This window comes from Dipteris shenzhenensis, chromosome 8, assembly GCF_047967505.1.
Source record: "Dipteris shenzhenensis isolate YYH24624 ecotype China chromosome 8, Dip_SZ_1.0, whole genome shotgun sequence".
NCBI lineage: Eukaryota > Viridiplantae > Streptophyta > Polypodiopsida > Gleicheniales > Dipteridaceae > Dipteris > Dipteris shenzhenensis.
This window is the reverse complement of record NC_141603.1, coordinates 9,937,096-9,964,574: the sequence shown is the minus strand read 5'-3', so window position 1 is coordinate 9,964,574 and position 27,479 is coordinate 9,937,096. Positions and strand designations below refer to the sequence as shown.

At 41.4% G+C, this 27,479-nt stretch overlaps 1 protein-coding gene and 1 pseudogene across 1 annotated transcript; both read right to left on the bottom strand.

Annotated features, from left to right (window-relative positions):
* On the bottom strand, positions 1 to 22,408 carry LOC147899081 (uncharacterized). Its single transcript, XM_087378612.1, has 7 exons — positions 22,064 to 22,408; positions 21,576 to 21,789; positions 21,344 to 21,455; positions 21,081 to 21,195; positions 755 to 850; positions 462 to 571; positions 1 to 355 (listed from the first exon to the last, which is right to left on the bottom strand). Exons 1-7 carry the CDS (start codon positions 22,244 to 22,246, stop codon positions 298 to 300), a joined length of 888 nt encoding a protein of 295 aa, XP_087234738.1. The 5' UTR covers positions 22,247 to 22,408; the 3' UTR covers positions 1 to 297.
* Positions 22,409 to 26,093: 3,685 nt separating this feature from the next.
* LOC147899080 (U6 spliceosomal RNA) lies at positions 26,094 to 26,188 on the bottom strand (annotated as a pseudogene).
* Positions 26,189 to 27,479: the final 1,291 nt, after the last annotated feature.

The following is a 27,479-nucleotide window of genomic DNA, read 5'->3' as shown; positions in this document are numbered from 1 at the left end:
TTAGATACTCGCCGATAAATGAGGCGTTCAACATTTGCAAAAACAGTGATCATCACCATTTGCTGGAGTGGTTTTCAAACAGACCAAAACTCGCAGAGAAGCCATTGCTCTATTATTCCGAAAGCACCAATGAAGATATTTGAGATAATTAGCCTCAAACTGTTCAGTAGTACCTAGTATAATACATATGGATTGAATTTATTGAAAATGAGGAACCAAGAAAGTTCACTATTGCCCCATAAAAAGGGCACTTAACATCTGCAACAACAGTGATCTTCATGATCTGCTGAAGTGTACTCATACGGACCAAAAACTAACAGAAAAACTTGGTTCATTTGCTCTCACGTAATGCCACCTTCATTGCATGCAAAAAAACAAAGCCAGTCAGTTATAAGTGTTTCATATACAATGCGACATGAAAGGCTAAATAACCACCTTGGGAGTGTTTATACAATAAATACCATTTGATGGGTACATAGATCATCTCTCCCGCATTTAAGATGCATTCAAAAAATGAAGCGGTTTGCAGTTCAGGCCACCTTTCAAATACATCTGATGCACCAATATTGACCTGAGAAGAAAGAGGAAACGAGAGAAAAATACCATGCTGAACTCAAACTTGTAAACTTGGAAAGAAAGCAGGCTAGACTACCTGAGAACTCTGAAAACTTTGCAAGCAGCAAAATCACCCATAAGCTTCATAAAGAAGGATATAATGACTAATAGGGTTATCATCACAGGCATCAAGAGATACCTGTGAGGTATTACGAAGATAAAGATTTGTATTGAAGGGATAAAGTTTTGCGCTCTCACTTGGAGCATATAGACGTATATATTTTTTACCCCAAACCTGCACCCATGGTTGCATGTCAAAACTAAAAATAAAGATGTGAATCATGAATTATAAACACATACAATTGGCCTAAGCAACATCCTCTCTCTCGAACCACCAAAATTTTAAAAAAAGCGTGCACATTGACATGTTAAAAATTAAAAATAAAGACCATCTAATAATTTATATCATTAATTAGTTGGAAGCTTCCTAAACTACATGTGGTTGGCCTGAGCAACATAAAGATTTCAGTTGCATAATTCTCTCTCTCTCTCTCTCTCACTCACTCTTTGGAATTCAAGTCTAGGAGGAAGAATTCAAAGCACAATCTTCAACAACCTCAAGTCAGGTTCAACTATATATGACTGTAGCATAACCAGGGCAAACGAATACATCAATATTAGCTTCAACATCTGAACCTCAAACCATAGTTACCAGGGAATGCCATTCCCCCTTTCGGAACAGCCGGAACGCCGTTATATATGTGTGTGTATGTGTGTGTGTGTGTGTATGTGTGTGTGTGTCTCTCTCTCTCTCTCTATCTCTCTCTCTCTCTCTCTATATATATATATATATACACACACACCTTTGTAAGACTAGAATAAGTCCAATCATACAAATTTAGTATACATATATATACACACACACACACACACACCTTCGTAAGACTAGAATTAGTCCAATCATACAAATTTAGTGTATATATATATATGTATGTATGTATGTATGTATGTATGTATGTAGAGAGAGAGAGAGAGAGAGAGAGAGAGAGAGAGAGGTTTGGCTCAGAAAATTTCTCTCATATATTAGGAATATTGGAAATCTGCTTCTCATATCAGGGAAGCATTTAGTTATCCACATATGGGAAGCATAGATTATGAAACATTCCAAATGTGTGTTTTTCAAAGTTCTAGAGCTGAAAGGGAAAGTTCAAAGATGTTAAAAGTTTGTTTCTTTCATGTTCCCGTTCCCCCTTCTCGAGACGTTCCCATTCCAGCATCTGACGTTCTAAGAATGTTCCTGTTCCCTGGTAGCTATGCCTCAAACAGCAGTAAGATCTAACCTTGAGATCTGATATTGACCAATCTGATAAGTTGCAAACAGTTCGAAGCCAGAATATTTCCCATGTGGGTGGAAGCAACTTTACTTGGTCAGCCTAGCTGCGAAGGCCACTGGCAAATCACTTGCAAGTTGCCTATAGTTTCATCTTTGCCAGGCCCCCAAGTGCCAAGAGTCTACATTCTGGACAGCCACAATAGTGCGGTGACAACATCGTGTTTATATCCTCAGTACCCTAGTGTTCACATCAAAGTTCCATTCTCTTCGAGGAATCACCATCATGCTGAGAGCCTTAATCAGTTGGAACTTGTTCTTGCTACCAGTTGTTTCAACCTCATAGGCTCTCTTGCCCACGTGTTCTTGTTGTCCGAAGCTTCCCTCAAGCTGAAGTTCGAGTTTAGCCCTAACTCCTTCATCAAAAGGTTGCTTCCTTCCCCACCTACCTTCAATGTGTCCGTTACAAAATCATATTTATCCCAAGAAATAAAGAGAAATCTTTGTATGATCGACTTTGATTAACTAGCAAAAAGTTTTATTTTTCTTTGCTTTGCATTGGTTAAGAAAAGTATGGGGACACCCACAAGGGACTAGGAATAGCCCAAGAATCAGAATGCATGCATTTGTCTAACCTCTAATGGGTTAGACTGTTGGATATTGTTTATTCAATGTGTAGGACCTAGAAGAGTGCATTTGTCTAACCTCTAATGGGTTAGAGTATGTATATTGTTTATTGAATGTGTAGGACCTAGAAAAGTGCAAAAATGCCCAAATATTAAGGGGCAAGTGCCAAAAAAGCAAGTCCCACAAGAGCAAAAGCACCAAGAAAGTGGCGCCCCTGAAACAAAACCACCTCCAGCCAGGGAGCCTCCAGAAGAATTCGCCTTATGCTTACTAGCCCAATGTTGCCACCAAGTCACCGCCTCAACCGTAAGATGAGGGGCTGCAAGGTGGACTTTATCTTGCTCATCTTGAATCCGCGCTAACGCAAAATGAGCTACAAACTGATGAATAAATTGCTAAATTGTCACACTTACCATCATACTTAACAAAATTTGGAGTGGACCGAATGAGTGGTGTTACCTTTGTCGATGACAAAGCTGTAGCGGTGATGCCTGCTGCGTTTAAACTTGCCTGCATAGTGGCTAACATTTGTTTGTGTTGGAGAAGCATCGCCTCTCGGTCTAGCATTTGTTGCCTCTCTGCTTGGGCGAGCTTTGTGCGTCCCAGTGCCTCCTCATTTTTGCGTTCCTCACGCATCAACAAGAGCAATTTTTCAAAATTTGTGGTTCCTCTTTCTTCTAGCGGCTTTTCTGCTTCTTTTTCCTCCAGACGTCATTTTGTCTGGTCCAGTTGTATTCTGCTTTCTTCTAGCTGGGATGAATGTTCTTCGAGTTGCTGCAGGAGAACCCGATTCTGCTCTAGAAGGTTCGCCATCACTTCTTGAGCACTTGGCGGAAGCGTATCTTGTTGGTAGTCTTTCTCCTCCTCAAGGTCTTTAAGGTTGAAATCTTTTCCTGGCCCTTCCATGGCGCTTGATTGTGTGTCCTTTTCGGATCTCAACACAACCATACACTCGCGGCGGTAATCAAGCTGGATACAGACCGAAGCTCTGATACCAATGTAACATGCAACGGTAATCTGATCGTGTAATTCACAGCAAGACCTTCTTTAAACCTTTAGCAGGAATTAGCGTTGTTTACCATAGAGAGAGAGAGAGGAGATGAGGATAGAGAGAGAGTAGAGTCGACAACCAATTGGGTCCCTGTATCCACTGAGGACCCCCTCCCCCAACCAAGGGAGAATTTCTTTATACTTGGAGAATTGAGAAATACAAAGAACACTCTTCGATAGAGCATGGAAACGCACTTCTGAAGAGCTCACTATGCACACGTATAGCAAACCCAAAGACCTGAGAGGCAACGCCGACCAATACCGAGACCTTGGTGTTGTCCACATTGACGATGTAGGACGCTTCTGCAAGGCAAGGAAGAGGCTTGTGCTGTCCATCGAAATGCAGGGTTACTGCGTGAGTGAGAGAGTGAAAGCTAGGAGTGATAGATCCTATAAGAGAGCTGAGAGATTACTGAACTAAGGAGCTGAAAATGAGCTGTGTAAAACTGTAAAAGATAACTGAAAAGAGCTGCTGAAACAGACCCCAAACCTTGCTGGTTTCGCTGTCCCGACTCCCCGTCTGATGCGCTGCGTGAACACCTTCCCAAAGGGCTGAACTGATGCCAAAGGCTGAGGCTGGTCAGAGGGCCACTGGGGGTGAGTGTCAAGCTGTTCAGAGGGGGCTGAGGAGGAGCTGTAGGAGGCTGAAGTGCTGGGAGAACTGAATGAGAAAAGAGGGCCTGGAGGCACCCTATTTATAGGGCTTTTGGGGCTGGTTGGCTGGTCCCTTGGCCCCATAAAGGCAGCCATTAATGGCAGCCCTAGGTCCCATAAAGGCAGCACTAGGCCCCATAAATGGCAGCCTAGGGAGGGGTGCACGGGAGCCTATAAAGGCAGCCCTTCCCCTGCCTTTCTCTTCACTTGTTCTTGCCCTAAGGGGCCCCAAAAGGGTTCCTATCCTAGGATGGACCTAAACCTATCTCTAAACCTAAGACTGAAACACTACCCTACGGTTCTGTTAGAAATGACCCAACAAAGGGTACGCACAACGGAAGACTGATAGTAATGCCCAGGAGCTCACACGGTGTGATGTGTGGGGTGTGGAATCACAAACTTCTTAACTTATGTGCATAGATGTACAAGCCAGTAAATAGACAATGCTCTGAGACAAATATAGAAGCAACTCTTTATATTTCCGTCTGTCCACAAAGTAGGACAAGATACAATACCAAAAGGTCCTACTACTACAAGCCTGTCGCTTCTAGATCTCTGAGCCCACGTGCTCCACCTCAAGCATATGTAGACTCTCTGTCTAGATCCCTTCCACCTTGCTGTCCGGAAGCCAGCCTAGGTGGGCTGCCACTCTAGCTCAGTCTGCAGCTTGTCCTAGGTCACCTTGTCCTCCTGAATGTAGGCCTAAGGCTCCCCCTTTGCTGCTCCTGTTTGCTGTCCTGAGGGCTGCTCCGAGTGATATGATAATCACAACACCTTGCTGCCCTAGAAGACAGCCAAGGTCCAGCCTCTAGGGAACTCAGTCTGCAGCACACCTTCCATTCTCCTTCACCCCCAGTGTGAGGCCCAAGGGAGTGACTTCTAGCTGCTCCTGTCTACTCTTGCTCTGGCTGAATGTTGGATGTGAAATGAGGCCCAGGGCCTCTCCTTTTATAGGGCTTAAGGCCCCCTTGAACCAACCGACCAGCCAGCCCTAAATGGGCCGACTGGCTGGTCTGTTTGGGCCGACAGTCTGCCTCCCCCCCCCGCGTCTGTAAGACCGACCTGGTTGGGGCTTTTCTTCAGACCCTATATAAGGGCCCTAGCCAAGCCCTTTTGGGCTGCTGCTAGGCTGCCCTTTTGTTGCTGCTGGAGACCCTCTTGCAGGCTTCATACCTGCCCACAGACCCCCGCCATGCAGCCGTACTGCAGTTGTACAGGTCGGCGCACCCTGCTGATGTCATCGTGCCTCCAAGGATCTGCACAGTCCCATACAACCACGCGTCATCACCGTACTTAGAGATGCTGCTGTCCCGTACTGTTCCTTCAGGGATCCTCCTCTATTGGTTGTGAGGTGCTGCCCATGTTGCAGCCCCCTCCCTCTCTCTTCTCTGGGCATCTTCTGCCCCAATGCTCTCCTCATATGGGGGCTTATAGATGGGGAGGTGACCATTCCAACAGGTTCTCCAGTGGGTACTAGTGAGCAAGGACTGATATGGGGGCTTACAGATGGGGAGGTGACCATTCCAACAGGTTCTCCAGTGGGTACTAGTGAACAAGGACTGATATTCTGACTTGACCTAAGGGCTAAGAGATTGACTTACGTAGCTTGTGCCTGACTATCCCTGGACAAGGCCTCACTAAGGGGTCACAACATACGACAAAATCTCCTATTAGGGAACTATTACGCACTTGTCGATGTAGCCAGTGTGTCACTTTGCACCCAAGTGCAGGGGTGCATGTAACATCCACTTCCTCGGTACAGATAGGCTTAGTTATCTAGAAGTTGCTTGGTGACACCTCATGTCTCACTCGAGGTACCGCTTGCTAACAGTATACCTACCATGGGACTTCTATGATCAATGTGCTAGTCACTGTTGTTATGCATTGGTGTATGGTCTCTATCTTGAGCTCTACAGAATCATATATGCACTATTCGTTATGCGTTGCTCATTCTACAATGTTGGTTATTCATTGCTCATTTGCAATGTTGGTTATACACTGCTCGTTCTGCAATGCTATTTGTACAGTACATACTATAGCAATGGCACTCTATGCTAGTGTTATGATTTCTTTTGTTCATATAATGTAGTTCTTGAGTGCAAAACCTCGTTCCCTACATCATCATGCAGAGATCCCTCACTCGAGGGGCACTCTCTTTTCCTCCGTTGTGACCTTGCGAGGGTGGCAAGAGGAGGCTTATCCTTTGGCCAAGTTTCAAAACCCTCTTCTTGACCATGATTCCAAGACTGAAATCCACCGACAACAAAAAACAATCCATGATTTACCAAAAAAAAAACATTATTTTTCAAGCATTTGCTATCTCCACAAGCATGAAAGCAAGTGTAACAATATGCTATCTTTTTTACCAGTATGGCCAAAAATCACCTCTTTGCTGAAGCCCTAGCAAATGGCTCCAAGAGTAAGCACGACCACAATGTTGATATGCACTCCCAAATCTGTGAGAGGTACACCCTCTGGAGCAGCATATTAATACTCTATGCTACAACCTACAAATTGCCTCGTCTAATGACCTCTGGAATCTTTCCTTCCTAAAGTGCAAATCTGCAATTGTCACCATGTTTGGAGCCACATATTAGTATACTAAAGGGGGTGCTTTTTTTTAAAAAAAAATCAGAGGGTAGAGAGCACTAGATTGGAGAAAGGACCAATTGTTGGGTCTAGTGTTGCCTGCCAGCTCCAAACTGCAGAGAGTTGCTTCCAAAATTCTCAATCATACAATTTGCATTGAGTGCCGCCTTCTTTTCTCTGTTAGCTATAGTATCCCTAGGAAGGTTGTAGAGGTTTGGCACTAGTGACAGCCTGTGAGAGCTGTTTAGCTGAGACGGGCTGCTAGTGACAACTCCGCGCTATGTGCAAAACTTATGTATTTGCGGGATTTGATGCTTGGATAGCCACAAAGAGGATGATTCTACCTTGTAGGTGTTGATGGGATTTTCGGAACTGTTTTCCATGGATTATGCTGTGGATTTGGATGCCTTTTGAGCCAGGAATTGGCTGAGTAGCAGGGTGTTTGTGCCTGCAGTGGGCTGTGTTTGGACAAGGTGCGAGGGCATTTAGCCTTGATGTAATTTTGCCTTCTGAATAAAGAAATAAAGAAATACCAGAAGGGGCACCAAGGTTAGGGGCCAATCAGGTGTCTGGTTTCTAAGCTGGAAACTAGTCTCTTTGTGTTGCTGCAATTATTTTCTAAGTGGCTGAAATACTAGTACATGCTGTTTAATATTTATTCACCGCCTTTTAGTTTATCTGAATCTCATTTTAGGTAGCCTAGAGAGAGGCCTTGTGCCCTCAAGAACACAATGGGTATTGTACTCAGCCTCATGCTCTTTTATGAGCCAGTTGTATAAAGTTTATTCTATTGCAATAAAGACCTTGGGGGGGGGCCAGCCCTACAGGCCATCTTCTCGGTCGTATTGATGCCCTTTGGACCCTAGTATGTGCCATGTAGCTTTAGTTATTGGCACTTAGGTCAACTAGTACTCTTAGTGTCTTATGAGTCATGACACCTAGTACTAGTGGTACCACTAGGACACTAGGTCCTAGGGTTCTCTTTTATAGTACTTTGTACTTTCATTTTCATTCTAGTTGATGTGACAGCTTCCACTCCTTGCTCCACTCTTTGCATCCTTTCGCTTCCGTGAGCCTACAGTGGTATCAGAGCACTTCCTTCCCAGACTTGCTCCCTACTCCCAGCTTCCTGCTTCTAGCACCAGCTCCCGCATTTCTTCTCCATCGTCAAGCTTCAGCTCCCGAACGTCCGCACAGCTCCGACGCAACCTACTGTCAATTCGTATGTACAGTCGTACGGATTTCCGTACTACGCATCCGTACAATCATACAAATTTTCGCGTACTGTACGAACACGCTATTGTACGGATTTCCATATTGCACGTCTGCACCGTCCATACATTCCGTTCGTATAGATTTCGACGTCCGTACAATCGTCCATACATTCCGTACTGGCCGTATTGTCCGTACATTCCGTACCGTCAGATGTGCATTCAGCCATTGTTTGGCTTCGGTTTTGGGAGCAGACATTGAAGTAGATCTGCAATTTTTTGTGACATTTGGGGCTTGTGCAATTGGGCTACGATTTTGTAGGTAGATTACAGATTTGCAGAAAATTTTGGAGCTTTTCTTGAATCTGCCCTATTTTTGGCTCAGTTTTGCTCTACAAATTGCAACTTTTGGGTCTATTGCAGGCAGATTGCACGATACTTTCAGATTTGTAGTGAAATTGGCAAGAAATTGCAGGCCATTTGATAACATTTGCAAATTACAGCTTAATTTGGGGCTTTTCCAGATTTGGACTTTTTTTGCAGGTGCAAGCCTTGAGGCTACTTTTGGATCACTTGGTCAATGCATTTTGACTTGTCCTATTTGCAATGGCTCGCAACAATCATGATTTATTTGGCATTCTTCGTGATGATGATAAGTTGGATGGCACCAACTATCCGATGTGATCTTATCTCATGAAACATATTCTTGTTGCAAGAAATTTTTGAAACATAGTTTCTAGGATTGATCTGAGGCCAGCCAATGCTGTAGTGGCTGCCCCTAATGCTGGTCCCTCTACAGGAGGGACAACTCATGATGCTTTATCCTCTAGCACCCCTGTTGCTGCTCCTTCAACTCAAGAACAAACAAGATGGGATGCAAGAGATGCAAATGCACATTCCTGTATTTCTTTATCATGCAAGAGAATCATTATTCCACACATCTGGTCATGCAGGACAGCAAAGGATGCTTCGGACAAATTGGCTTCTCTTCATCAGATTCGCAATGAGGCACGTGTTACATATTTAAGAAGGCAATTGCAAGGAGTTAGCATGAATGAAGGTGACTCTATGGATGCATACTTGACCAAGGTCAAGGACCTCATGGAACAACTTGCCAATATTGATGAGGTGGTGCCAAATTCTCAGCTTGTCAGTACCACATTGAATGGGCTGCTAGATACATATCAAGGGTTTGCTACAACCCTTCGACTAGTGGCCATGGGTAATCCAAACCGCTACTCCTTTGATCAGTTAGTCACTTTGCTTTTGCAGGAAGAGCAAAGTCGTGCTAATAGGCAAGCTACTATTCTTGATCACGCATTTGCTTCACAGCAGACAGGAAAAGGCAAGGCTTCCAAGCCTATGGGCAAGCCTAAATATGTGCCTAACAGTGGCAATTCCTCCAATGTATCTCCAAATACAACAGATAAGTCAAAGAAGAAAAGATGCAACTATTGTCGCAAGCCAAGGCATGAAATTTCAGAATACAGGAAGCGCATTGCTTCAGAGAAAAAAAAGCAGGATTGATAGTAAATGCCTCACATGCACATGCTCTCTAGGATGATTGGACATGGGCTGTCCATTGCTCCTTTGATCCCTCCAAAGTTGATGGATTCTTTACTACTAATGATGCTCAGTCTTGGTATTTTGATAGTGGTGCTTCCAAGCACGTCACCTCTTGCAGACAGTTGTTTCATTCCTTAGCTAATGCACCTCGAGGGGGGACTATGACATGTGCTAATAATGCTTCCTATGCTGTAAAAGGAATTGGAGATGTGCAGCTCACATCCATTTCAAGCCATCCTGTCACTTTCACAAATGTTCTTTTTGTGCCTGGAATTGTAGTCAACTTGATTTCAATTTTAGCAATTGCCACTTCAAGTTTCAAAGTGATATTTGATGGATACAAATGCTTAGTATATGATCTTCGTGATGACAATGCCATAGTTCTCACTGGCGCTTTGCAAAAGGGGCTTTATCACCTTGATCATCACTCAACTGCATTTTCTACTGAAGCATTTGCTATTTCAGATTCACAACTTGCTGAAACTCATCTTTGGCATGAGAGAATGGGTCATCTCAATTATAGAGCTCTTGCCAAGGTACATTCACAGGGCATGGCAAATGATGTACCTCAAACTCACACAGTTTCCAAACATGTGTGTGAGGGTTGTCTTTTGGGTAAGATGCATCGGTTTCCTTTTCAAAAGGATTGTCCAAAATTCTCACAAAGGAAATTGCAGCTAGTGCAAAGTGATGTATGTGGCCCAATGAGGACAAATGTCATTGGAGAGTACAAATATTTCATGACTCTAATTAATGACTTCACAAGATATTGCTAGGTATATGCTTTAGAAGCCAAATCTAAAGTGTTCTCATGCTTTCAGAGGTGGCTCAATATGGTTGAGAGTGAACCAGGATGCAAGCTTGTCACCCTCAACACAGATAGGGGGGGAGAGTATATGTCAAAGGAGTTTGATGCTTTTTTGGCTTCATGGGGCATGTTCACTCATGCACTACTCCTTACACTCCTCAGCATAATCTTGTTCCTGAAAGAAAGAACAGGTCCACTATGGAGATGGCCAGATGCATATGCTTAAGGCCAAATCCTTGCCCAATAAATTTTGGCTTGATGCAGTGATGCGTGCCAACTATGTGCTAAAGAGATCACCTACAAGGGCATTGAGGACTGATACACCTTATGAAGCATGGAAAGGCACGAAGCCTTCACTTTCACACGTGAGAGTTTTTGGCTCTCTTGCATATATCCATGTACCATCTCAGGTGAGACATAAGCTTGATGATAAGGCAATCAAATGCATATTTATTGGTTACAACCAGGAGAGCTGAGGGTATCGGTTGTACCAACTAATTACTGGGAAGATTATTGTCAATAGAGATGTAATCTTTGCTAAACATTCAGCTTCTCCTCTTGTGGACTGCAAAGCTAAGCCAGAACTTGACATGTTTGATGCTTTTTACTCTTGGTTACCTCTTCTTCCCTCAGAGGGAGACTTTGACCAGCAACATGAGCCTCTTGCAGGCCCTCCAACAAGCAACGATCAGCCAGCACCCATGCTGATTTGCAGGTTCCTCTTCCAGCACAAAATGATCCCAATAGTCATGATGCAGTGATTGAAGAAAGAGCTGTCAATAGACAGCAAAGGCAAGTTCCCAGATGGCTTTTTGACACATTGAGGGACAGCAAACAAGATCAACCTCTTGCTGCCTGGACAAGATCAGGGAATAGACAGATGCATGGTCACTTTCTTGAGTTTGCACTCCTTGCTACAACTTGCAATGAAGAACCTTTGTGCCATAAAGATGCTTTTGACAGCAAAGAGTGGATGGATGCAATGAGAGCTGAGCTACAATCTATTGCCAAAAATGACACATGGGAATTAGTAGATCTACCTCCTAGCAAGCATGCCATTGGTACCCGGTGGGTCTACAAATTAAAAAGGAAATCTGATGGCCACATAGATCGACACAAAGCCCGTCTTATTGCAAAAGGGTATGCCCAACAACAAGGCATTGACTTTGAGGAGACCTTTGCTCCCACTTCCAGGATTACTACTATTAGATGTGTCATTGCCATTGCAGCCCATCACCATTGGCAAGTGCACCAGCTTGACATCAAGACTGCCTTTCTTCATGGGGATCTGCAGAAAGAAGTTTATGTGACACATACTCCTCGCTTTGAGGTTGTTGGCTCTAAAAACAAGGTATGCCAGCTGAGAAAATCCCTTTATGGTTTGAAGCAGGCACCCAGGGCATGGTATGCTAAAATTCATGCACACTTACTGTCCCTTGGTTTTCAGAATAGTCCCACAGAGCCCACTCTTTATGTTTGTGGGGGTGGATCTGATTTTTTAGTGCTGATTTTATATGTGGATGACATGCTGATCACGGGCCCTAATACTCAGCATATTGCAGCTTTCAAGGCTGATTTGCAACAAGCTTTTGAAATGTTAGACATGGGACAGCGGTACTATTATTTGGGCATTCAGTTTGCTCATGTTGAGGGGGGTATTATGATGTCACAGTCCAAGTATATTGGACAGCTCCTTGATCGTTTTCAGTTTGAGGATTGCAAGCCAATCTCTACTCTAGTGGACCCTGGCTTCAAATTTTCAGCTCATGATGGGAGCCCACCACGTGATATCACTCTTTACCAGCAAGCTGTTGGATGTCTCATTTACTCATGCCACACCAGACCTGACTTACAAGATGCAATATCCCAGCTCAGCAAGTTCATGCACATGCCCAGTTCACAGCATTGGCAGGCAGTGAAGAGAGTCTTCAGATATCTCAAAGGCACTCAGGATTTAGCCCTCTTCTATGGTGATCAGGGTTCACTTACCATGCATGCTTACACTGATAGTGACTGGGCTGGTTGTTCCGACACCAGAGTGTCACATACCAGCAACTGTTTTTTGCTTGGCATTTCATGTATCTCTTGGCTCAACAAGAAGCAACCAAGAGTTGCCACATCCAACTGTGAGGCTGAGTACAGGGCAGCCTTCACCGCTACAGTAGAGTGTGTCTGGCTTCGACAGTTACTTACAGATCTTGGTATTCGCCAAACATCCTCCACTATGGTCTACACTGACAGCCAGAGTGCTTTGGCCATTGCCTGTAATCCAGTGTTTCATGCGCGTACCAAGCACATTGAGGTTCACTATCATTATGTTCAAGAGCGGTTGTCAGCATGAGACATAGAGTTGTCCTACCTTCCCACAGAGGACAACATAGCAGATATGTTTACAAAGGCACTTCCTCGTCCCAAGTTCGAAGTCTTTCGACAGGCTTTACACTTGATTCCCTTTGTTACATGATCTCGCATACCTTGTACATTCATAGGTGGCTATATCCTTTTGGATGAACATGTGCCACCATGACCAAAAAATACCAGGTATTCTGAGACGTTTCCAGAATACTTCAGCCCATACCATGAAGGGGGGTTTGTAGGCCATCTTCTCCCGGTCGTATTGATGCCCTTTGAGCCCTGGTATGTGCCATGTAGCTTTAGTTATTGGCACTTAGGTCACCTAGTTTTCAATGCAAAAGATCCAACCAAGAAAGCTGAAAATTGATTGTGAATCAGTTCAGCTTGCTTCAGCCAAATCAATGAACAGAGTCCAAGCAATTTAATTTGCAGGAAGGCCCAGAATTTTGGCAAAATCCATGCTTTTTGGATCAAAATAAGTTTCGAAACAGTCCTACTAAAATTGTGATTTGAGCTACATACTCACAATCTGGAAATTGGGAGCTGTTTGCACTTGATTTGAAGTAGCCCAAGTAGTGTCATCAAATCTTTGCGATTAGTCAAGAAAGAGAGCGCAAATCAGAAGATCAATTCCCTATTCAAAGTCGACTTGCAAGCTGCTATTGTTCCTAGGGCTTGCAGCAATTGAGAAGGGGCAAACAAGCGGATGAAACCCATATTTGGGATCGTTTGTGTTTATGGTTATTTCACCACTTCAAGACCTGACACTAGAGAGCATTATCTAAGTCGACTTTGAAAAACCAGAAACCCAAGGATCACAAAGATCTAGAAAAAATTCAAAGGATCAGATACATGTGGAAATTCCTTATTTAAAAGGGATTCTTAGGAAATATACCTTTGTGAGACTAGAATAAGTCCAATCATACAAATTTAGAATTTTTGTTGTTCTAAAGATCAAAAATCTACAAAGAAAATAAAAGAGAAAATGAAAGAGAAGAAAAAAGAGGTAAACAAAAACTTTTATGAAAAGCAAAAGGAAGACATACTTAGCAAGCAAAGCAACACTTATGTCGTCATCAGTGCCCAAGCATAAGCAGCTATACTGGGTTTCTAAAGACCCGCGGAGTCTCTTGGGCAAACCCAATGCTTACTAAAATACGTCAAATAAACAAAAGAGAATGAAAACAAGAAATAAAGAAGAAACGAAGTAGGTGACTTAAGCAAAAATAAACAAGCAAGTCAAGAAACAAAAACTTCCAAAAAACTAGAAACTCTCTCTCTCTCTCTCTCTCTCTCTCTCTCTCTCTCTCTCTCTTATTTAAAACATAAAAAGTTAAATGGCACTTTACACTTATGTCTCGTTTCTGCAAAGAGGCAAAAATACATTTCTAACTTAGAAAGCACAAGTATACTCAAACAAACTCTGTTTTGAAACTAAAAGAAAAACGGGCTATTCAGCTCCCCGCTTTTTGTTTTCAGCTTATGTTCAATCATTCTAAACAAACCTAAGGCCGAAACACCATAGATAAAAGACTTCATATCTAAGAATGTGCGAACTTTTTTCATTATTTTCCTTGGATTATACCTCTTGTGTAATAGTAAAGTGATCAAATTACTACATTGAGTGATAAAAGACTCCTTAGTTGTACAAAGGCGGGAAAATCTATGGAATTGGGAAGAAATGACTCCATATTTTGCCAAATCAGAAATGTTTGAGTCAATGTGAGGCATTTTTATAATGTGTGAACCACTATATTCAGGTTGTTCACGTTTATCGTATATATCAACCTCTAATCCTATGGTAGATTGAGAAAGTCTAAGATCTAAGAAAACACAAGAATCCCCTCTTGAAGTGCAGTTCAGTTCACAAGAGTCACGAGGATAGATTCCTTCTCCAAAAGCTCTAGCGTCTTTGTACATAAAGTCTTGAAAGTTAGGAACATCTGGTACAAATAAATCATCTATAAAACGCCTAACTTGACTAAGCTTATGTAAAATGATAGGGCAGGTATTGATAGAAATAAGACGTTGCATAAACTCAAATTCATAAGTGAAAAGATAAAAGTTTGCTAAAAAGACGGCACAATTAGTGCCCATGGGGATTTCTATAACTTGTTGAAACAAAGAATCACCTATTGTGATGTAAAGATTATCTAAAAGAAAATCTATCCAAGAGCAAACATCTTCTACACTTACTACCTTTGTGTATCTTTTCTTTTTAGAACCTATGTCATGATCTTTATTTTTTAGCCACAAAAAGTCAAAGCATAAGGCTGTTTTCTCAACTTTTAGCACTTTGCATCTATCTTTGTCAAATCTCAGCTTGAAAACTTCAGCCACTAGCTTTTTAATTCTAAACTTCAGTTCTTCCAACTCAATCTTTGTGTAAAGCGTCGTAAAATCATAGGTTTGAAGGAGAATAGGAGACTCTTTTTCCTGAATGCTTCGAGAGGAATTAAAAAATTTTACAACAGGAATCACTCCTACAGAGTCATTTAAAATCCAGCTTGAGTTCGAGGGGACATCTGCCTCTTTTAATAAGTCCCTCCAAAGTTCATGGACACTAGGCAACATGGCTTTGAAGCAGTAGCTTAGCCATTTAGAGACATTCGTCAAAGTAGTCTCACAAGCAGCTGCAATAAATCTTGGCTTTTTGGGAGTTTTGTGAAACTTCCAAGCAGCACAAAGAAAAGGTATGCTTGAATTGCAAACAAACCCAGAAGACTTGCAAAAACTCTGATGTTTTGAGATCAAATCCTTTTGAGAAACTAAGGCAAGGGCGTAAGTTTTGGCAGACCAGTTCACTTCTCTCAAAAGACATTCTAAGTAAAAGTTTTTGCAAATAAAAACAAAGTTATTGAAACATTTGTCCACATAAGAAATGACAAAATTCCTATGGAATTTTCGAAGAAGAGTTTCATCTTCTTTAGAAAGATGATTACTTTTCTTTGAGCAAATAACCGAAGGGACTTCTTCTAGTTTCAAAGCAACTTTCTTCAAAATCTTCCCTTTCCATTCTGATAAGATCTTTTTTAACTCCTAAACATTCTTCTAATTGCAAAACAAACTTTGAGATTCCCTTATCGATAGCTTTTAAAAGGCAAGACTCTTTAAAAGAGTACAATCGAAATTTTGTGCCTTTCATGAAAAGGTCTCTTAGAAAGCAAAATTGAGGTATCAGTTGTGACTACATGTCCTAAATCAGCATCAATAAAGCTTTGGAATCTCTTACTTTTAGAACAACAAGGTTCTTTAAGGATAGAAGATTTTGAATGCTCTGAAAGCCTTTTACCTATCTCTCCATAGTTGAAAGCCTTTTGTCCTAAAGTTTTTACATACTTCCAAGCTACTACTGGATGCTTCCAAATTCTTCTCACAAAATGAGGGAGAGAATCCATTACTTCAGGAGACTTCAAAATGGAGTTTAAGCCTATCTTGTCAAGTGAGGGAGAAGTAAAAATACAAATCAAGAGTTCCTTATTTAGATAGACTTCTTTGCTTTGAAATGAAGCTTTTACTTTTAAGAAGCGATCCAACGAAGTTTTAAGTTGTATATAATGGAGCTTATTTAGATTCAAATCCTCAAAAGAGAAGTTTTCCAAGGTGTATTGAAGTTTAAAAAGAACTTTGACATCATATTTTTCAAAAACTTTTATTGAAAAAAGACCCAGTGACATTAATCTATCTAGGTAGAGTAGTCTTCTTTTATAGTCTCGAGAAGCAAAAACTCTTGGAACTGAGGAAGTTAAAGAAACTAAAGGAGGAGGAAGTGAGAGAGGCAACTCACGAACTACATGTGAGATTGCAGGAGAGCTAGGACAACCTCGTAACATAACTTTAGGTTTCCATACGATGTTAGGTGTATGACTATGTTGGTAATTATGAATGTTAAAGGGCTTGATATGAGTTCTCCACATCAAAGGGTTCTTTTTAGAGGTTCTTTTATTTTTACGAAGAGTTGATTTTCCTTCCAAATTAAAACCTCTTGGGAAGAAAGTGTGTAAAGTTCTCATCCAAAACAATTCACGAGGACGAGCAGCCTTGTAAAAGTCCTTGGCATTATTAAAATGGCCCTCTATATGCTCAATGGGAAAGCAACGAAAAGATTCAAAACCAGACTTTGCCATTGCTGCATATAAGGGTTTTGAATTCTCAATTAAGGAATTCTTCCTATGAACTTTTCTAGCTTCCCTAACATGTTCTTGAAAACGAATAAAAGCTGTCCTATAGGTTTGTCCTACATAAAGCATATTACTACTATGTATGTTATAGACAACATAAATTACTTGCGTGGCATGAATAGGACTAATAGAAATAGAAGTCTTGAGATGCTTGTTTCTAAGACGTCTTAGTTTATTAAGAATTCTTATGTTATTATTAGTATAATGAGTGCTAACTAATAAAGCCTTAAAGTTAGACCAATTAATGTTACCTTCCCCAAAATCATGAAGATTATTCATGTTTGACCTAGCTAAAAAGTTATACCTTTCTCTATATATGTTTCTTCTAACTTTTTTGTTTTGATTTACCGTGCTAGACCCAACTAAATCACCTACCAAAGAGACAAGACCATCACTAGAATTTCCAATATTGTTCGGTGAGGTCAAACGATCCAACATTGGGGAACTTGCTTGCACTCTCCCTGCCCATCCCAAGGCAGATTCTCCCTTGCTATATCCCCTAACTCTAGCAGGAGCGAGACTAGTATTTAGGGGGGGGCTTGCTTGTATAGTTGTTACTCGTCCCAAGGTAACTCCTCCCTTACTACTACAAGGGAATGTCACAGGAGCCAGATGACATCCCAGGAGATCGCCCTGTTGGTTTCCAAAAGGCGAATTCATCATAGCATGTATCGCTAATGCCAATATACCCCCAAACTGGCGATTACAGTTAGGGTTAGCCAGGGCCCCAAGGCCACTGTAAGAGCTTAATCAACCTAGAAGCACCAAAGAAAGAGAAAGAGAAAAGGAAAGTTACCAATAAATTTAAAAATAAATAAATAATAAAGCGGTCATACAGTGAAATAAACCAAGGAGAGCAACTAAAACAAAACACAAAAGCATACTTTTTAAAGAAATAAAATTAAAAATAAAATAAAATTAAGGGGAAGAGAGACAGAGAGAGACAGAATTAAAAATTAAAAATTTTAAAAAAATAAAATTTAAAAAAATAAATAAATAAACAAAAAGAAAAGAATTAAAATAATAATAAGAATAAATGAGAATAAGATTAGCTGTTGGGGCTTCTGCACCCGCGTAAGATAAAACGATGTAGTTGAACAACTGATCACCGCTTGGACGAAAATTCAAAGAATTTGCATGTCCACTAAGGTGATAGAAAAATATACCTTTGTAAGACTAGAATAAGTCCAATCATACAAATAAGATTCTTAGGAAAGGCTAAGTGTATTTGATTTAATAGTTAGTTTTTCGCCTCTATGCCCTAAATATTTGTGTATTGTTTTCCTTGTTTATTTCAGGTATACAAGAGTAAAATACACTTGTTTGATTATTTATCAAAAGTATACTTTCATGGATTTTGGAAGAATTCCTTGATGGGACAAAACCGAAGCATTGGACATAGCAAAGATATTCAAGTTCTTAAGCCAAAGATATAAGGAGCTATGGGATTAATTCATGTGATCGACAAGATCGGATGTTTGTTATGAATTGCAAGAGGTATTTGCAGAGTAAGCGTGGATCTGCTAAGGAAGAGTAGTGTGTTGTCTTTCTGATTGTTTCAGAAACGGAGTATAGTTCAAGGGAAGGCCACCTTGATGAAAGGGTGTGTTCGTCGAGTTTCAAAATCAATTTTCACATAGCTATTTATTCCTAGTTATATTATTTTAGCTATGGAGGATTCCAATTATATTGTTTTTGTTAGGAAACCAATTTCTTCTATTCAGCCAAGAATATGGACTTACAATTTCGCCATTGCAAAGGAGAATGGATATCTTTTGTGGATATTGAGAAATACACATTTGGACCTTATATGACCTCCGGTTTCATTAAGTGCAAAGTTTGGTCTCTCAGATAATTCCAAAGCAATCAATTTAGATGATTCAAGCATAGCTTGAAGAGTTCTTATAAAAGGGAAACAAGTACCCTTGAGATCTAAGGACAGATCCACTCGAGGATTTCTGTTATGATATTCAGTGGATTGTTTCTTATTATGGAGCATGATTTACTCAAGAACATGGTCATCATTTGCCAGGTCAGGATTTTATCATCCTACAGTTTTCTTTTATTGGGACCTATTTATAGAATGAATAGAAATCTTTCTGATGGTCTCTCATGGATTAATGTGGCCAGAATGACACAGCTTTAAGTTTATCCATCAGCAATATACTCTTTGGACAGAGAAGTTTCGGAGAGGTTCATATTACTTGAAAAAGTATCAGTATGGAATTTATCTGCAAATCACTCCATTTGAGAAGACTTGAAGAGTCTCTCAAGGAAAGAAGAAAAAAAAATGGCTCCACGTAATAGTTTTTACAAACGTCCAAGGCTAAGTATCTGATAAGTTTGCCTTATGTTAATTTGAAGATCTAACCCTTGTATGGCAATGCAAGGAGAATAGTGAATTGTTTTCTAGAATTTGGACAAAAAAATGGCTCCATGTAATAGTTTTTACAAACGTCCAAGGCTAAGTATCTGATAAGTTTGCCTTATATTTATTTGAAGATCTAATCCTTGTATGGCAATGCAAGGAGAATACTAGATTGTTTTCTTGAATTTGATTCAGGAACTTGGAAGACACTACTCATAAATGAGAAATCCATGGAGCTTAACATGCTCAAGTATTGGTACAAGTGATCATTGGCCAAGTGTTTCCGAGATTTTATGGCTTTCTTTTATTTGGATTTGGAGATGGAGTTGCAGCTAGAGAACCAGAGGGGAATACAAAGCCCTTGGATATTCCCAACCGTTTGAGGATTATCCGCAAGGAAGATGTTAACGCATAATATGGATTTCTACCATGGTTGTCTTGGAATATCTTTTGCACCATGAAGTAGTTCATCGACTTTTCTGCAACTAAAAGCAAAGGCGTTCGGAGCCTTCTATTTGGTTAATTGAGTTTGTTTGTGTTCAAAGACTCTACAAAGACGACGCTGGCACGTGTGCTACCAAGGAAGAGTTCATAAGGAGGTTCAGAGGCATATGCTAGACAGAAATCATGGTTACATGGTTGAAGACTTTGTGTTGGAGACGGGAATAATATGATCGAGAGAGGATGGCTAGTAGCTTTGTACCCAGAATTCAGACTTGTTTCTGTAGACAACCGGGAGCGGTTCCAGATTTTTCGGACCGCTGTCTGTAAGTGGGAATCTATAGCTTTGATCTCACTGTATGGGTTTAAAGGATATGGTTGCATATCATTCTAATTACACTAAGAGGTGGTGTTGGAATAGAAAGCACCATGTGGGCACGGAGACAAGATCCTGCATAGCAAGGGGGGCCATGATCTGGACATGAGACATGTTGCTGCATTGGACAATCTTCATAGATCTGGTCCAATACAAGGTCTGCCATGTGGATAGCATGTAGACTGACACATGGACATTACATAGAGGCAAGAAAAACTGCCACATGGGTAGTATATAGGCTGCCACCTGGGCAGCATAGGCTGCAGCAGAAGAGAAAAGATGGAGAAGGAGATTGTGATAGATCACCTAAACCAGGATAGGAATTCATATCTCTACAAAGCAGTTACCACCCAACCACGATAGTTCAGAACTAGAACATCCTGGATGCACAACCTAAGCCAGTGGTCACTTGCTAAATGTGTACTAGTCCACTTAGGACCTAGCGCTAGAACTAACTGTCCTAACTAGGCTCTGTTAGGCGTTAGGCCACTCTAATCTATGACCACTGTCTTAACTTCCCTATCTCCTGAAGCCAAGGATATAGCATTTCCTCTCCCGTGATCAGAGTTGACATCCTTTGGGAAATGGCTTTCTAAGTCTGCTTAGCATTCTCTTCTCAACCATCTTTCCACTTTACTAAATATTATTGGATGGTTGTATGGTGTCTTTCTTTAACGTCAAGAATTATTGCTGACTCACGCGGAAGCACTGAAGTACATACGTATAAACCACTATACAACTAGAATTAGTATCACATGACCACAACGGGGTTAGACCAACTAGCCATTGATCTCCAGCATCTCTTGACACATGTAAGCATACCCTGCACGCTGTGTATGATGCCAGAATCTTCCTGAAGTCTTCAAGTGAGTTTCAAGAACCTTCCTGAAATGTTCAAATGAGTTTCAAGAACAATTCAAAACCAAGAGAAAGGTATCTGGACTTGGAAAACTTGATAATTTATCATACCTGAGCCAAAACATTGTGATAAGGATCTCGATGCAAAGGAGTGACCGTTCCTTCAGGGCCAAGCCACACATTCCTTTGATATATCCCTCTGCCTAGCTTCGCAAATTCTGGATCCCTGCAGAGTTTTACAGTACTTACAACTATCGGAGAGTTTTCAACAATGCATATCTACATTTCTGTGGCAATGCAAAATGCTATTTAGGTGGGAAAATAAGAATAAAATAAAATAAATTTAAGAATAAAGAAAGGAATCTCACTCTTACAAAATCCCTTCAGTGATAAAAGGTACTTGCTGTTGTGCCAAGTAGCCTTTAAGAGGGGACGTTGCGTCCACCTGTTTCTTAAAAAATATTTGGATAAAATCTTCCAGCAGCACTACACGGGAACAATGAAACTGTGTTCAAGAAAGGTGATGGAAAAACATCAAAACGTTCGATGACCATTTAAAATAGTATTGCAATCCAATAACATGATGTTTTTTAACAGAAAACATACTGGCATGTTGAGGCAAGAAAACCTCTTCCCCAGCTACAGGAGCCTTATTCATGTAAAGATCACGAAAATCTCCCCACCGCCTCTCTTTATCATTCCAACGAGAAAGCTCTACATGGACTGTAGTATCACCAAATCTTTCTGCAAGAGTGTCGATTGTCCAACTTCTTGCATTCCAATTTTCCATCGCTCCCTCTATTACAACTGGCTTCTGAACCTGCACTTCCAAGAAGCAATACGTCAGGTCCATGGCAAATCATGCTGTCCTCCTTGTTTCTGTGAGACCCAGATGCGAGTCTGGCACTAAACCGTCTGTGATCCCGTTTGCATAGGATGGGCATAAAGATTTTATAAAGTATCTAGTCACAAAACTCTTTGATTGACGTTGGAAACCTACACGTCCCTTAGACCAGGAGTCTCAAATGAGCATCCGACGAACCCACATTTGTTCAGCTATTCAAACCACAAAAGCAAAGTACGAATCAACTCACGTCATAATACTCGTGTTTGAATTCTTCCAAAGAGGGGCAGCGAACGCGAGGAAGTGGACTAATGGCTCCTCCACCTGCCACTGCGTTTGCTCCTGCCCCTGCTGAACTCGATCTATGAGCGTAAGGAGGGCAAGGGAGGAGGCGCAGCAGAGATGGCAAACGCCAGCTACGTAGAGCAGCCATGGAAGCACACACCCAAATCCAACAAAGGCCCAAGTCCAAGATGAAGCTTCTGCTCAAGCTATGACCTTTTATGGGGACCCGAATGAAGCTTCTGCTCAATCAACAAGATTAAGAACCAACAACAAGGTGGTAAATTCACTATGCCCTGCTTTTTGGCCTCCAGGTCTACCATGACCGGTCGACCACAGGTGGTTAGCAAGACGCCGGGTTAGCTGGGTCTCAAGGTGAGATTCTCTCTCTCTCTATATATAACCACACACTCTCTCTCCATCACACAGCCATGTGGCTCTCTCTCTTGAGTGTCTTCCCCCCCATGCATTCACACATGGACACTCAGGCGTATGAGATCCCTTCCCCCCATCCTCCTCTTTCTCATGTATACCTTCACACGCATACATGCACACATCCTTGTTGCACTCTCTCTCTCTCTCTCTCTCTCTCTCTCTCTCTCTCTTCCCCCCGTCCTCCTCTTTCTCATGTATACCTTCACACGCATACATGCACACATCCTTGTTGCACTCTCTCTCTCTCTCTCTCTCTCTCTCTCTCTCTCTCTCTCTCTCCACACACGTGCATGCGTGCGTGTGTACACACACACACCACCATAACAAACAGCCCAATAGTTCCTCCATGGCCCCTCTTAGAATCCCTGTGTAGTAGAGAGTGCTCCATTGCTTGGAACGCTATCCTGTTTTATTTGCATCCCAAGTCCGTGGGTTTCTCCTGCACTCTATTGCTACCTTAATAGAAAGCAAAATAGGAGTAGCTAGAGATTTGATAGTGTGCATAGCTTGAGACAGGAACTCGATGGTTTCTTTCTATTTCGAGGTAAGGGCCACAACTTTAATGAAGAGGCATTGTGAGACTTGATAGAGATCACATGCCTTCACCAATAGCATTGCAAGAGTTGGCACGCTCCACCAATGATTTGAAAGACACCTCCTTGTTAGGGCGTCACATGCTCAACGTTGGTAAGAGTGCTCCCAACAAAACCTCAGGCAATCATCAATTCATTCCACAGGTGTCAGAAGCTACTCTCTCTCTCTCTCTCACACACAGACCCCACCATAACAGATAGCCCAATAGTTCCTCCATGGCCCCTCTGAGAATCCTTGTGTAGTTCTTCATTCCCCATAATAATCATCTTAAGGGAAGGCCTACTTCATGATGTTGATCTTGAGGGAAGGTGTTGAGGATTCATCTTAACATCATGTTATCATGTGTGCATAGTACTTTGGTTTCATGGAACGCTATCCTATTTCATCTACATCCCAAGTCCGTGGTTTTCTCCTGCACTCGACTACTACCTTCACAGAAAGCAACCTAGGAGTAGCTAGAGACTTGATAGTGTGCATAGCTTTGAGACAAAAAGTCAACGGTTTCTTTCTATTTTGAGGTAAGGGCCATTCCTTCAGCAATGATTTGAAAGACACCTCCTTCTAACCTAGAGCAAGTTTGAACTATCTCAAACCACAATAAGCCAAGTGTCATGCTTCTAATGGGTGAGTTGAAAGCCTCAAAAAAGCTAATGGCTAAGTTGAAAACCTTGGTCATGTGAAAACACCAGCGCTAAACAATTAAGCTTACCAAGTGTCATGATTCTAATGGCCAAGTTGAAAGCCCAAAAAAAGCTAATGGCTGAGTTGAAAGCCTTTAAAAAGTTAAAAAGCCCACGAAAAGCACAAAGAAAGTAAGAAAACCTTGGTCATGTGAAAACACTCGAGACATGCGCTGAACAATTAAGGTCATTGGTGCTGAACAAAATCGTTCGAACTTCAATTTCCTCTTGGTTAAGCGTTGATACCACAGATTGATAGGTGCTTGATGCTGATGTGTTTATTGCTTGAGCGTTGAGCATGAGCTCCTTGCCCATCCATATGCTTCTGAACCCTTTGCCCCCTTTGCCTATGCGACGGCTCGTTACATTCACGGATCACTCTGAGACACCTCTTGTAATCCGAATGCTCGCTAGATATGGCCAGAAGAGCCTCAACATAGTCCCTGTTTGCAAGAACGACAGCTTCGCTCTTTAGAGGGAGAGTATGTAGAGAGAGCTCGGTGCAAGCATCGCACAAAAACCTCAAATAACTTTAGCATCAGAGATTGTCCTCTTGCCCAATCCACCGTACTCGGGTAAATCCTGAATTTAATGGCGTAGACGCTGCGAAGTGGCTTGTTTACCATGGGTTGTTTATAGCATACTATTGTGAGCAAGCTGGTGACGATGATCAAGGCGAGCAGTTGCAATCAGAGAGAATTTGCAAGACTTTGGAAATGGTTTTCGTTGACGTCAGGGAGTAGCTTTCCTCGAGACTGTTGCCAAGCTCTTTAGTCCGACCCAAAACTGCAACTTTGCGCGGCAAGATGAAGGCAGCAACGGCAGGAAATAGGTAGAAAATGTCCTACATCAGAGGACTAAATGCAGATGAGCGTTGGTTTGCTCTAATGCTTCAGATGCGCGTCGAGGAGAATGCGAGCTTCTGTGAAGAAGACACGGGAATGGTTCTTCTCAATTCTGCCTCACAAGCCGACGTCTAGCGTCACCCCATTGTCCTGGCAAGGCCTCCACTTTGGTCTCAATAGTTTGCTAATCAATGGCAATTTTGCCCGGGTTCCAGTCCGAACAACACTTTGTAGTACAGCGCCTATAGAAGCTATGATTAATGCTTACACTACCACTCGTCAAAAATTCACATTCAGCTTTGGTAGAAGTCTTCGTCGTGATAATTGGGAGGAAGAGGGAAGTTGGTCTTCAAGGTAGTCAATCGGGAAGTAATAAGAGCAGCTAGGTTTGGAAAGAGCAAAGGTGAAGAGCGAGGTTTTGGAAGTATGGAAGGTGATGCATAGGTAGGTTAGAAAATAGGAAAGCCATGCAAGGATAATGAGGGAGGACGTGGCTTTGAAATAATGAAGAACAAGGTTGGATGAAGAGCTTAATTGTGTGGATTATGAAAGCTTGATTAAGGGGGAAGATGACCATATGAAAAGCTCCGTTTGGAAATCGACAACCATAGATGAAGAACTAGGTTGGAATTAGAGAACTTCGTAGGTTGAAACTAGTCCACTCACACAAACAAACACATTGAATTCTTTTCCATTACTAATGAGCCTATTCGTTGATCCTTATTGGATGAGCACATAACTATCTACCTGTGGGACTATTAAGAAACAATCTTGAGAAGATAGAGGGCTACCCAAGTCATGAGGTTTCAGTGTTAATTCCGGTAGGTGTTATTTAAACTGGGTGTTCCAATAAATTGTGAAACTATTTCCTTTGTTATTGAGTCTCTTCATTGTTTTCTTTTAACGCAAGATCGAAATCATCGCTCATCTCTAGCCAGCTGTCATGGGCTACCTTGATTATCATATTTTGTTTAAACTATGCCAAGCGATTCTAAAGGCCTTCCATGTTTATTATACATGTGAGCCTTAATGCCATTAAAAAATTCATCTACATGTGTATGTGCCTCTTTGTATGTGTGTGTGTGTGTGTGTGAGAGAGAGAGAGAGAAGCATATAAAAAAGGATTCCAAGCCATCATATGTTATGTGATGCTGATTTGAACGTGCTTTGAATGTGCTTGACGTGTTGTCCTTCCTATGCAAGTCTTCAGTTAAATGGCACCATTATCGACAACAGGAGTGTACAACCAACTCATCAAAGGTAAACTTTCCTTTCCATGCCTAACGCTATACAGAGAGCTAAGATGAAAGCAGAAGTGAAGCCAGAGCTAGAAGCCAAATTGAAAAGAAAAGCTGACGAGAGACAGGCACGCTCTCTCAATTTATAAATAATCAAAGAGGAAGTGTGCCACCTCTCCCCATACAACACGTATGGATTTTTTTTTAAAAACTTTATCAATTTGTGCATATCATTCATGCACAAGGGCCATGCTAATCTCCTTTGTATCATTCTAATTTTATCAGATTTCTCCAAAGAGACTTTTTAAAACTTTGTTTTTTCCTAAAGCAGAAGCCTTTTTTTTTTAAAGACAGCAAGCACGTTCAAAGTTAGCTCCTGAAAGTAACTGCTAACATATTCCGATATCATTTTTGTAGGTGTCTCATTGATGTTCCCAACAATTATGCAACACAAGGCGACGCACACATTATGAACAAAGATCAAACAACCATGTAAGTTTATATAGACCCAAAGCATTGCAAAGAATTTTATTTCATCGATTTGATATATTGTGTCAAATTGATTTAGTTTAGCTTTGACATGTCACCTTATCAGTTTTACTTAGATATATCATTGATGTCTGATAATTCGATGCAAAAAAAATAAAGGAAGGAAAAGGAACTCACAAGAAAAGCTTCCAAGGTTTATTTATGGCCAATCTGGTCATGCGTTGCTAGTTAGGGGGTCACATGCTCAGCATTGGTAAGAGAGCTCCCAACAAAACCAAGCAAGCTCATTCCACAGACGTCAGAAGCTATTCTCCATGGCCTGGATGAAAATTGGACACGATGACACCAACTTGCCAAGAGGTTCATCTTTGCTACATCCATTCATTCTAACAATAATAGGATCACACCCAAAAGAATTATACTTCCCGCAAGTTCATGTAAAACAATCTCTTCCATGCACATGCATTTGTGTTCATGCATGCGCATGTGTATGCATGTACATGCTCGCTAAAAGTTCACATATTTGGAGGATCACATCTCTTTGGAAGGGATAACTTGTCTAAAACCTTTCTGGTTTCTTACAAATAGTTTGTCCTTTAAATGTCTTAGCTTTCCTAAAACCATTCCTTAGCTTTCTTACATGGCTTTGGTTGATTTATGCAAGATTGTGTGCCTAATGTGTTTGATATGTTTAGTGCCATTGTAGTGCTAGATGGCAACATAATCAATCTTGGTTTATGGCATACATTAGTTTGAGTAAATAAATAAATAAAATTTATGAATTTTCTTTGAATCAAACATGTTTATATGCATACAAATGTGTATGTGCATGCATAAACACACACCCATACCTCCACACATGTATATATGTACACCTTATTTGTTCATCCCTATTTCAATATAGGAGGAGAGAGAGAGAGAGAGAGAGAGAGAGAGAGAGATTTGATTATCTATATAAATGTTTGTGTGTGTCCGTGCGTGCATGTGTGTGTGTGTGTGTGGGTGCGTGCATGCGCGTACGTGTGTCAGTCATCGTTGTTCAGATCTAGAGAGGAAAATCATTTGATTTTTCTTACTCTCCATAGAAAAAGAGAGCAATTGTT

What these genes read in the sequence shown, in the direction of transcription:
- LOC147899081 (XM_087378612.1), bottom strand. Translation starts at nt 22,246, where the DNA reads ATGGCTGCTCTACGTAGCTGGCGTTTGCCATCTCTGCTGCGCCTCCTC. An exon ending in ATCACAATGTTTTGGCTCAG is followed by an intron (nt 851 to 21,080) that starts GTATGATAAATT and finishes CCATGGGTGCAG; the next exon opens with GTTTGGGGTAAAAAATATAT. An exon ending in ATCTTCGTAATACCTCACAG is followed by an intron (nt 572 to 754) that starts GTATCTCTTGAT and finishes CTTTCTTCTCAG; the next exon opens with GTCAATATTGGTGCATCAGA.